The sequence below is a fragment of the Cydia amplana genome, chromosome 21 (assembly GCF_948474715.1).
Source record: "Cydia amplana chromosome 21, ilCydAmpl1.1, whole genome shotgun sequence".
NCBI lineage: Eukaryota > Metazoa > Arthropoda > Insecta > Lepidoptera > Tortricidae > Cydia > Cydia amplana.
Window position 1 is genome coordinate 3,105,749 of NC_086089.1, and position 11,828 is coordinate 3,117,576.

Sequence of the window (11,828 nt, forward strand, 5' to 3'; positions counted from 1 at the left end):
AAAATAACAATAATTTTGTAGAAGTTGTTTATTTCATTGGGACCTAACGTAGACAATACTTGCAGAAATCATTTCAATTTCTAATTATAATTCTCAAGACATGACTAAATTTGAAGTGACAATTATTTTCGCCGTTTTCTTGAAAACAATGATCATGACCACATTTTCGGAGTCCACAGACACGACTATGTTTCACCAAACTAACGACAAAATACTAAACATCCTTGACGACTTGTTCCTTGCCTTGAAAATCAATAGAAACGTTTCAAAACTCAAAAACGTACAAGAGTATATGCCTCAGCACAGTCTTATACAAGACGAGCTTTATAAAAACCATAAAACATATAAAGAAATACGCGATATAAGTAAAACGAATATTAGCCATAAAACTGCTTATTACATTTCAAACGTTAACGAAGTTGTTGACGAAATGATAAGGAATGAAATTATAATAAAACACGAAAATGATACGAGTAACAACACATTGAGTGAAAGACAAGACTTTGTTAACTTGGCGAGAAGATTTAATTTAAATGTCAAAACAATTGCTGCAACTGTTCTTAAGTTACCAAGTAAGTACACTTTACATACTTATCATTGAAGAACTCCAAATAGAAATATGACGGGCATTTTCAACACGCTCTTCGTCCCACAAAAATAAAGGGCTATTAGTGGCGCTCAGCTACTTCTACCTTCTACCACAGAATAAATAATAGTACTAAGTACAGAAGACTCACTCTCTAACAAAACGCGTCTGTTACGATCAGCACAGATATGGCCGCTAGGTGGCGACAGCGCCACGCGCGGCTTATGGCTTTCCCCAAAATTGGGGCCGAACGGATGTACTTTTAGCTACTTGTATACATGTAGCAAAGCGACGAAATCGCGGAGTGAGACACGCCTGCTTCTACTGCGTTTGCAGCTGTGTATAGTCACCTGCAATAATATGTTACTCTTCGAAGGCCGTTTTAAATATGTGACACGCTCTTATGGCTCTACAAATAAGAGCGTGCTCGATATTTTTGCGGCCTTTACTGTGTAACATATTATTGCAGGTGACGTGTACGCCTGCAGCTCGTGATATACCGACAGTCATATATGTTAGTCTTCTTCGTTCTTATCATCAACTCTTGTCACATCACATCAGCAATCCCCCGTTTATACCAGGGATGTTGCGGATGCCGATTTTTTGACGGATTTTTAAAGGCTCACATCCGCGGATGCGGATGCGGATGTCAAGATAGGTACATAAAAAACCGGCCAAGTGCTAGTCGGACTCGCACACGGAGGGTTCCGCACCATCAACAAAAAATAGAGCAAAACAAGCAAAAAAACAGTCACCCATCCAAGTACTGACCCCGCCCGACGTTGCTTAACTTCGGTCAAAAATCACGTTTGTTGTATGGGAGCCTCACTTAAATCTTTATTTTATTCTGTTTTTAGTATTTGTTGTTATAGCGGCAACAGAAATACATCATCTGTGAAAATTTCAACTGTCTAGCTATCACGGTTCATGAGATACAGCCTGGTGACAGACGGACGGACAGCGGAGTCTTAGTAATAGGGTCCCGTTTTTACCCTGTGGGTACGGAACCCTAAAAACGTCAAATATTACATTTTAGTAATTTTTATTTGAAAAAACCGGCCATATGCGAGTCGGACTCGCGTTCTAAGGGTTCCATTAAGTCCCACACACGCTTGACTGCTCATTCTAATAGGTTTTTTTGGCTAATGACTAAATTACCTAGCAGTCTAGCACTTACGCCGATGCTAAGACGTTCCTGTTCCACATCCGCATTAAACTCCGCATCGATTTTATGCGGATGCGGATGTTGAAAATAATGCGGAAGTTCCGCGGTTGCGGATACGGATGCGGATATTCGCAACATCGCTGGTATATACTATGGCCCTTGTACATTCGTGTTGCTTTTCTTTAGGCACAAAGAAACTTAGCAAAGATGAGGCGCGGCGTATCTTCGAAGGCAGTAGCACGGGTATCAAGCGATACCCGTTCATGGTGAGCGTGCAGCTGGCGGGGCGCTTCGTATGTGCCGGCTCGCTGGTACACGAGAGCTTGGCGCTCAGCACGGCCTCCTGTCTCATGCGGTGAGCCATTGATCGCTTAGTCAAGAGTTATGTAGCTAAGATGAGGTGCGGCGTATCTTCGAAAGCAGTAGCACGGGTATCAAGCGATACCCGTTCATGGTGAGCGTGCACCTGGCGGGGCGGTTCGTGTGTGCCGGCTCGCTAGTACACGAGAGCTTGGCGCTCAGCACGGCCTACTGTCTCATGCGGTGAGCCATTGATCGCTTAGTCAAGAATTGTGTAGCTAAGATGAGGTGCGGCGTATCTTCGAAGGCAGTAGCACGGGTATCAAGCGATACCCGATCATGGTGAGCGTGCACCTGGCGGGGCGGTTCGTGTGTGCCGGCTCGCTAGTACACGAGAGCTTGGCGCTCAGCACTGGCTCCTGTCTCATGCGGTGAGCCATTGATCGCTTAGTCAAGAGTTGTGTAGCTAAGATGAAACACGTCGTATATTCATGCTGCTGAGCAAGTCTGACAAATTAGACCTCTTTTTAGGGTTCCGTACCAAAAAGGTACTAAAAGAATAACCCTTATTGCGACTCTGTTTTCTTTGAGACTGTACCATAAGTTACTCAATTGTCATAATTATATTAAGCAAGCCGTTGGGGATTGAGTTCTATCTATGGGACGCCTCGCTCCATTTGAGGCGATAATTCTACAAAAATTATGATTATCAGCGCCATCTAGCTTAGTATATAGGTAGTTTGTCTATGCTTTAAGTAATAGCCTTTTTTTGTCCCTCAGTCCTTCAGATTTAAATGCACACGTTCAAATCCGAGTAGCCAGCGACTTCGTCAGCAAAAAGGGCTACCTCATAAACATAGACGAGCTAATCTTCCATCCGCAGTTCAACCGGAAAACTCTGGCTAACAACTTAATGCTTCTACGGACTCGGAAAGTAAGTCTGCCTTATTGTACCTTAAACCATTGAGCCAGTCTGACTCAAACACGTCTCTCGTCTCGTCTCGCCTTTCAAAAATCTGGGAACTTCCTTTATTTTTTCTCTATTTATCTGCATATCCAGACGCAATTTTAGATTTAATCCACAAGAACGCGACAGGTGGTAATGCTAGAAACCGTCTATCAACGTTGTCATTTTTCAAAACATAGACATGGCTTGATAGCTGCCGCCGCGCCGCCATATTTTACGATCACCCCTTCTCCCAATGACATATTTTTGAATGTGAAAGGCACTGCGATTCAGACAACAGCGCGTGGTAGCCATCCAGTACGACACGGCGGCAACAAGCGCTCTGAAACCCAGCGTCAAAAACGTCGTCATACTGGGCTGGGGTCGAAGAAAGGTGAGCTGTCCACTCGTATTATAGACTAGACATAATAACTGCTCTCGTTGTAGCATAGCTGTTTTGTCAGCTACAGCAAGGAATGAAATTCCTTGCCGGCGTCAAATCCGCCTAGAAGCTTCAAATCAAGGGTGAACAGTAGGCACCTTCTGGGCAGGCTCGCTCCATCGTAGGCCACGTCTTCACCTCGGCTAGTCTGTGGCCATGAGTAAGCCCATAAAAAAAAGCAGCAACAGCCCCGTAACCAGTGGCGGATTTGGTCTAAGGCCAAGTAGGCCCGGGCCTAGAGCGGCGAGATATTAGGGGCGGCGATCGGCAGTCTATACTATACCTATATGGTGGGTGCTGAAAAAGGGGCGGCTAGTACAGTCAGCAGCAATAGTTGCTAAGCGGGCGAGGTGTTCAAAATTATCTTGACGCGACTTTATTGTTAAGAGAATAAGAGCGCGTCAAGGTCATTTTGAACACCTCGCCCGCTCAGCAACTTCTGCTGCTGACTGTACTTACTACTTACAGGGCCTAGAGTGGCTGGAGTTCTTTCGTTTTGAGGAACTATCGTTTTATGGCATTAAAAGGAAACTGTGCCAGTCCTTTGCTGCTCATTATAGTTCAATGCACATATACCTAGTAGTTTTTTATGACTAAATCAAAAGATTTTTTAAAACCAAAATGTTATTGATATAGACAGATGAAGCAGACCTGCCTGAAGAAGACAGACCGCTTTCGGAAGCAAAAGTCGAACTTTACGACTTTAGTGCCTGCCAGTATATTTACACAAAGTAAGTTATTGCGAAACCGCATAATTCGCTATGTTGAAATGCTTCCACTGAATAAGAGTGGAATTCCATTTTTGCCTCCACGTGTCCGTTTCCGTTCATTGCCCTTTTTTGGTGAAAAATGTACATTATTTTCGCCTGTACCTTTCTTACCATCTTACCTACTAATCAAACTATCATTACGAGCTAGCTAGCACTGTACTAGGTCGTGTACATTTACTACATATTACTACAGGTGTAAATAGTGCATTATTATTTTCCATGGTATTTTCACGGAAACGTACGAACGTGACTTGCAATTTCAGTCAGTCTCGGTACAGAAATTACTGCATGAGGTTGATTGAAATATACCTACAACGAGATTAGATACATTACAAATAAAAAATATGAGATAGCAAATGATGTTTCAGAGAGTTCGTTACTGATAAGGCTTTCTGCGCTGGGTTCGTTGACCGAGGCGCGGGAGCATGCAACGTAAGTACCTATCACACTACCGTCACTTAAACCTTCTCGGAGACTAGAACCAGGCCGCCACCCCTGAACTTGATATTTCCCTGCAAGACTGATCCAAAGGCCTTTCGACATGGTCAATCGCGTCAATGTTATCAGATTACAGAAATTGTTACTTGTAGTTTTTTATACAATGGGGTGCTGAATATACGCACATACTCATACGAGTACATCCATATGAGATCTATTTAATCTTACCGAGTAAAACACGCCGTAGCAGACTCCAGTCTACTACGACTCTCTCGGTATGCTATGCCGTCCATAAATAGCTTGGACGGCTTACATAAAGCCAGTGACTGAAACCCTAGCAGAAGCAGATGCCACAAGGCTATTCCAAGATCAAGCAAGATCATTGTCAGTTGGCTCTATTCTACTTCTACGTATGATTGGCAGCACGATGCCGGCGGACCGGCACTGGTGGACAACGTGTTGGTTGGAGTTATCAGCTTCGGCTCCCCGCACTGCGGCGCCGCAGAAGCACCCACGGTCTTCACTCGCCTCAGTCCTTACGATAAGTGGATCGAAAGCGAGTTCCAGAAGCTTTCCCAGGTAACAAACCACGGCACTTGTTGCCAACGTAGGAGCAGGGCCGGATCTAGGGTAGAGCGATTGGAACGGCCGCTCTATAAAATACGCTTGAAAACTTCAACGAAGGGCGCCAAAACCCGAATTCGCTCTACCCTGATCAAGGGCTCGGGCCGGCACTGCGGAGGAGTTATATCTTCAGCTCCCCCCAATCTCCAATGTAACCACCGTCTTTAGCAGCCTTGGTATCTTCGATAAGTGAATCGACAGCGTCTTATAGAAGCTTATTGCCCAGGTAATACACGTAGGCAATGGTCGCCAACGCGCTGATTGATTGATGGGATGGCACTCTCATTCAACAACCGTCTTTTTGTTGGTTAATATAAAAACATTAATTTTATGATGTCGGTATAGGCTAGTTTAGCTTTACAATTCTACAACATAACATACGCAATGCTTTTGAGTCGAATTTGTTTGATGCAGCTATAAATTTTTCTAATACGTAAACTCTATATGTACCTACATATTTAGATACCCAGTGTTTCCTACTCGTTGGTGCAAATGTTTGCTTATTGATTAACGTTTGTTACTCTTCGTAATTTTTTAATGATTCCATTGTTTACAGAATTCAAAAATCTCATCCGAGATTAATGAACTGAGGGACTTTACTGAAAACAATGAAAAGGATGAAATTCTAAACGTAGACGAAGCTATGAAGGATGTATACAGAGAGAACTTCAACGTCAATGATGTTCTTTACGGGCCAATAGAAACGTTAGACGACAACGAAAACCCTATAATAGTTAACCAATCATTTTTACATGATTTCCCCAGCGACCCTAGCATGTTCCCTAATCCAGAATTTGTGGCAAACTTACTTCAAACTGAAACTCCGGAACCAATCCCCGATATACCAGACGAGTACTGGAGAGATGTGCCGTCAAACGAGCAGACAGATCCGACAAGCGAGAATTATGCACCTGCAGATCAGTTTGATACAAGAACGATGGCTACAATGACAACAAATTTAGCATATGGCTATGGCTCACAAGGCATTTACGAAGACATCGACGAGTCTACAAATGAATATACTACAACAGAAGCAAGCCTAATTAAAAATGACTTTGACAATACACTTAATGACATCAAAACAAACCCTGATGAAGAAAACTGCGCTATATGCAAAAAAGGTAATAAGAAAGTACCGAAAGCTTCTAATAGTATACGCGGAAATCCAAAAGACTTTGATGATTATCAGACAGAGCCAATAAGATTTCAATACCCAAGAAGAGACCCAATTGAACTAAAGCAACCAAGAAAATCTAAAATTGAAAGATTTGAAGATGATACGGCAGTCATTGTAATGTTGGATTCTGGTACTACTGAGAGAATTGAAGTGCATAAGAACGACCCCGTTTACAAAAGAGGATTTAAAGTGTTAGCAGCTAAAATTCGGCAAGCTCAGGAGCTTGTTTAGACTTTTAACAAGGATGATCTAAAAATTGGTGTATTAGTTAATTACGATGATAATGTGTATTTTCCCCAAATTAAATGCACCTAAACTTCAATATTGTTTTTCTACTCGTCGACTGCAATGCTTGAATTAAGACTTCGTATACCAATGTGAAATCGCATACTTTTTTCACTATGGGACCCCAACTCAACTATAATATTCATTTCGATACTGTTTAGGCAACTATAATATTCATTACCTACATATATGATTCTTCTACTAGTTTTAAGTATTTTTTTTGTTGACTCGTAGAAAAAGTAGGGGAAACTGGGGAGGGTTGATCACCCCTTTTGTTTTTAGCATACATTTTCTTAACTATTTGTAGTATTGAAAAACTTTATAGACCATACGACTCAGAATTTATCTCTTCATTAATAGTTTAAATTAGAACAGATTTGTGCAATAACTTAGATCATTATTTAATGAAAACCCATACTGTTGACTTTTACCATGTGTCCCCTATGTAAGGGAGACTTGTTTACCCCTGGTCGGGAGCCTTGATCCTAGGGGGATCAAGTGACCCTGGTTCTTGGGACACATGGTAAACATATTTTTACCATGTCTCCCCATACCAGATTCTCATTGATTATATAACTCGGATCGCTATTAGCAATGCATCTATAATTTGTAAAATACACAGCAAACATATATATATTGCATCTTCCATGCTTTGAAGTTGTATTTCCGGTAATCAGATGTCTAAGCCGAAGGGATCAAGTCTTCCAGATTTGGGGACACTTGGTAAAAAGATTTTAAGTGGTAATGTCATATTTCGAGGGTAGTATCTACATTAATTTATTCACTTTATCTACAGAAAATTAATATATGAAGATATCAAACACATATTAATCCATAATCTTATACTTTTAAAAAACAATGTAATCGTATTATCCATAAAACAACATAAAATAGGGAATCAATTTTTGTACCAAAAAAAAACAAAAATCTAAGTTATTAACATAAAATTTCTTGTAACAAGCTAATTTTATTAAAGTTCTTATGAAGGTATTTTTAGCGTCAGATACCTACAGCAATTTTAATTTTTTTACCCATCACTGGTCGTTATTGTTTAGTATAATAAATAAGTTTAGAAATTTACTGCTCACGTTTCGAGGACGGTGTTTGAGCTGCATAATCCTAAAATCCTTTCTATGGACCGTCGGTTCTATAGTACATAAGGTCGGAAAGCCATTGAAATAGCATTTCATCCATAAAAACAAATATCTTCGGTTGAAAACCAAATATCGTTATAAGTGTTTTTTGTCGACTGAGTAACATCCCCTGTGTGTAAAACGTTTAACTTGATAAAAAAGACCAAGTACGGGTAGTTCGTAAAATGTTGATGTCAACTTTAGTCAGTCTTTTCAAAGGCCACAGGGATAATTCCGTTTTCGGAGTCGGTTGTATAATTAAAAACTGAATTATACGCTATTAAATTCCGTTTTAATAAACAATAATGAGTCAAAAACCTTGAAAGTTTAAATCAGTGTTTCTCTGGTCGTACTTTCGCGGCATGATTTACTAAAGAAAAGAAAATATTTATGATAGTTCTATGAATCATTTTGTACGTAAATTTATTACAATGTATACTTGATCGCTTTGGGGGTGACATGATCCCGGAATCATATCTCCCCTGAAGAAAAAGACAAAGTCTCCCCATACATAAGTAAGATTATAAAACGTGCCGTACTCGAAACATGTGTTCGCGTATATCAATGTAATCCAAGTTAATCATCACTTCAATAAACAACAAATAAAATAAGCACACTCGCTAACATAATTTGCATCTCATATTATAAAATAAATCCAGTTAAAGCTTATCGAAAATTGAATATAGTACGCAGAAAATCTTTCACCGTCCGTCATTTTTGAACCACTGACTTTTCCGATACAGTGCCATGACAGAACGTGAAGTTAGGAACGAATGAATGAGTGTTACCAGCGCAAAAAATTGTATCTCGTTTGGTTTGATTAAAAATGAAGTTTACCAAGTGTCCCCTAGGGATCGACCCTCCCCACCCTCACCTATTGTATACAATAGTGATATAATCAAGCTATTCAATCTCGTACCTTCCTTAGGCAACTCGGCAAGCTTCGATGCCTAAACACGGTACTCGACTGAAAAGCTCTCCATTATATCACGATTGTATAAAATGCTATTATGTATTGTAGTATTTGTAGTGTAGGTACACTATTTACCTACTTGTGATAAGTTCCCTCCAGACTCATGTGCGGCATGTGCGCGGCGCGAAGCCGCGATTCGCGCACGAGTGGAGGAGAGGGCTATATAAATAAAAACTCTTACATTGGTCCGAAACGTATATTCAACATAGTACTCCAATAACAACAGGACATAATGAACTCCAATCCTGCATCTTATTTCTGAAACAACAGAAATATTCATATTAAATCTACACGTACCTAGAAATTGCACTTGTATTCCTAAACAGTGATGTCCGCTACATTTACTATTTCACCAATTAAAATTGAGGACAGGTAAGGATCTCAGCATAGAGATCTTCAATTGGCTGCTCCCGCTCTAGACGTGGTATTACCTTTTTTTCTTCTTCCCAGCCTATCATCACTTTTACGAGGGTGTTTTGGCATTAGGCGGCACGCTTACCTTCCAACGGTCGTTGTTATAGTCTCACAGAGAAAACAATCCGTCGATCGACTGCATGGAATCTTGCGCTTGCGATAAAGCTGTTTGCTGATGAAGAATGTCTCTCGATCAGCAAATTGCCTTTTACAATGACACAAGTTGCACTGCTCTTTTACCTTCCAGCAGTCGTTGTCGTAATCCCACTTAGAGGACAAGCCGTCGATCGGCTGCACGTGTAACTCCAGCATGCGACGAAGCTGCGCCATGCGCGACTCCAGGGAATACGAGTCCGGCCAATTGGGCTCCGCGACTGCAATCCAAAATTTTCATTCAAAGTTGTTGAAGTCGAATGGGACTTCAGGTGTTTAACTTTGCGATAATACCGAACGGGACGGTCTTAGATATGGTACTTTCAGTAATATGTCTCAGAAAAAAAGCGCGATATAAGCTATTGTTTGTCCTTGTCAGAGACTCATAATAGTCTCACTTTCGCCTACTTCTAAAAAGTCCTAAGTGTCACGTCAAAACGATAGACGTTGTTCCCCAACAAGGCTTGGTGGGCAACAATGAACCCGACAAAATTATGCAGGTTGTTTTGGTATGTTGTCAGAATGATTAAAACGTGTTTTTAATTCCTTCGCATTATTGCGAATTTTCTGTCCGTCGCCGGCGCATGTGTCGCAACTCTATGTGTAGGTGCTTACATCTATTCTCTGCTTCTGTGATATAAAAAGAAAGAGAGAGGTAATATTAGGTGACTAACTAAAATGGCGGTATATCATCTGATGCCAGCACATCCAGGACAATAAGAACATGCCGGCGCCGATGACGATCTTCCAGTGGTGCGTGGGGTGCTGGAACTCCGCGAACGTCTGACAGAACGACGCGCGGTATAACGCTTTCTTTTCTTCACAGCACAGCATCTTCCAGTCGCCGCACTCTTTTTGGCGGAGAGCCTGAAATGAGTACCACGTTAAATACGGGCGGCCGGTTGCTCTTTGTCGGATAGAAGCTATATGTGACGTGTCAAAAAAAATCTAAAGATCTATACTACTACTTTATAAGCGGTTAAACATGGTGTAAACTTTTTCAAATGTCAAGTTTAAAAAATAAAAAAGGCGGCAATTTACATTTTTATGTATTTTCTTACAATGTTTGAGAAAAGCACTATACAATCCTTGGCCGGAACAGGGATTGCAAGACTCGCTTTCTCGCCGCAATCTCGTCCTGCAATCCCTTACTTCACGGCCTCTGCAGTAATGTACTATTAAACTCTCGGCAAAGTGTGCAGCACAAGCATTTTTGTACTGAATTGAATATGCTTGTGCCGCACACTGGTGGAATCTCGCCTTAAATCTCTTGAGTCTTGTGCGAGTAAATCGGAATAAAACGACGAAAAGAGTCTTACCACAATGTCCTTAGTGTTCTCCTTGAACCGAATCGCCGGGAAGGGAAAGTGCGGGTCATCTTTATAGTTGTATCCCCCATTATGGCCATAGCCCACTACGTCCCTCGTCCCGATCCTGCACCGATTGGTAATAGTCCTGACGTGCCGGATGGCAGGGCAAAAGAGGGATTTTAACATAGCCATTGTTATCAGACTGACAGTTGACAAAATTTTACAAGTCAGAAAGCGATTTGAATTGACGTTTTCGCTTTTGTTTTCGCGGCCGGTGAAGTAGAGTTGAAAAAGGTTTGTATATTACCGAAACTCTGCGTAGGGGGGCGCCACTACCACAATTAGGTACTCACAATCTGAGGGTCTACCGTAAACGAGAGTCGAAATTTTGTTAAGTGATAGATCACTCTTGGATATTCGAGTGATAAAAAGGCAGATAGCTGAAGTCTCGATTTTCGCGTTTCCCGGTAGACCCTTTGTCAACAAAGCGCCCTTATGGTATCAATGTCATATCAGGGGGCACGGGCGTGCCCCCGCTAAGTCGAGCAAAACAAAGAGGCACGGCCGTACCATCCTTTTCTCGAAGCGATTCAGGCCTTTTTCGACGTCCTGTAATTTTGTGCTGGCTAACGCTAGAACCCTGAATTTTCAGTGACATATAGGGCTTAACATGATTTAGATATATTCTCAAAACCATTCAATTTGAACTTTTAGTTTAAGAATTATTGTAGGTCAAAGTTCCTTAGTTTCGACACTGACACACTCACACACTCACGATCATCATAACTCTAAGGTACTTCTAGCATACCCACAAGCTTCAAATTTTAAACATAAATAGTTTTCAGCTTATCAAGCCATAGAAAACCTAAAAATATTGCAATATCAGTCACGTTTTAAAGATTTTATGTGTAAGCCGAGCACGAGAACTTTCATTTCATACCAAACTCGACCATACTTTCTTGCAAATAACCAACCAGAATAGCAAGACCTCTCACAAATAACTTTTTAGCCTTCTAAGCTCTTCTAGCTCATTAACCCCTTGATCGAGTCTCCTCATAATTGTATGACTAAAATATAATGCTCTCAACTGTATGTTTACCCAATTTCATTTA

At 41.2% G+C, this 11,828-nt stretch overlaps 2 protein-coding genes across 2 annotated transcripts; one reads left to right on the forward strand and one right to left on the reverse strand.

Moving 5' to 3' along the window:
• The first annotated feature begins 20 nt into the window (after positions 1 to 20).
• LOC134658160 (uncharacterized) lies at positions 21 to 6,679 on the forward strand. Its single transcript, XM_063513768.1, has 8 exons — positions 21 to 572; positions 1,938 to 2,106; positions 2,832 to 2,985; positions 3,278 to 3,391; positions 4,076 to 4,170; positions 4,578 to 4,641; positions 5,071 to 5,277; positions 5,828 to 6,679. The coding sequence occupies exons 1-8, from the start codon at positions 101 to 103 to the stop codon at positions 6,677 to 6,679; spliced, it is 2,127 nt and encodes a 708-aa protein (XP_063369838.1). The 5' UTR covers positions 21 to 100.
• A 2,342-nt stretch (positions 6,680 to 9,021) lies between these two features.
• LOC134657843 (cytochrome c oxidase subunit 4 isoform 1, mitochondrial-like) lies at positions 9,022 to 10,936 on the reverse strand. Its single transcript, XM_063513421.1, has 4 exons — positions 10,726 to 10,936; positions 10,081 to 10,273; positions 9,494 to 9,627; positions 9,022 to 9,097 (listed from the first exon to the last, which is right to left on the reverse strand). Exons 1-4 carry the CDS (start codon positions 10,906 to 10,908, stop codon positions 9,092 to 9,094), a joined length of 516 nt encoding a protein of 171 aa, XP_063369491.1. The 5' UTR covers positions 10,909 to 10,936; the 3' UTR covers positions 9,022 to 9,091.
• Between the last annotated feature and the right edge of the window lie 892 nt (positions 10,937 to 11,828).

Excerpts from the sequence above, each read along its gene's own strand:
- LOC134658160 (XM_063513768.1), top strand. The coding sequence starts at position 101 with ATGACTAAATTTGAAGTGACAATTATTTTCGCCGTTTTCTTGAAAACA. Across the intron at positions 2,107-2,831 it reads ACGGCCTCCTGTCTCATGCG|TCCTTCAGATTTAAATGCAC; the intron begins GTGAGCCATTGA and ends TTTGTCCCTCAG. Across the intron at positions 2,986-3,277 it reads TGCTTCTACGGACTCGGAAA|GCACTGCGATTCAGACAACA; the intron begins GTAAGTCTGCCT and ends TGAATGTGAAAG.
- LOC134657843 (XM_063513421.1), bottom strand. The coding sequence starts at position 10,908 with ATGGCTATGTTAAAATCCCTCTTTTGCCCTGCCATCCGGCACGTCAGG. Across the intron at positions 10,274-10,725 it reads AGAACACTAAGGACATTGTG|GCTCTCCGCCAAAAAGAGTG; the intron begins GTAAGACTCTTT and ends TACTCATTTCAG. Across the intron at positions 9,628-10,080 it reads GATGATATACCGCCATTTTA|TCGCGGAGCCCAATTGGCCG; the intron begins GTTAGTCACCTA and ends TTTGGATTGCAG.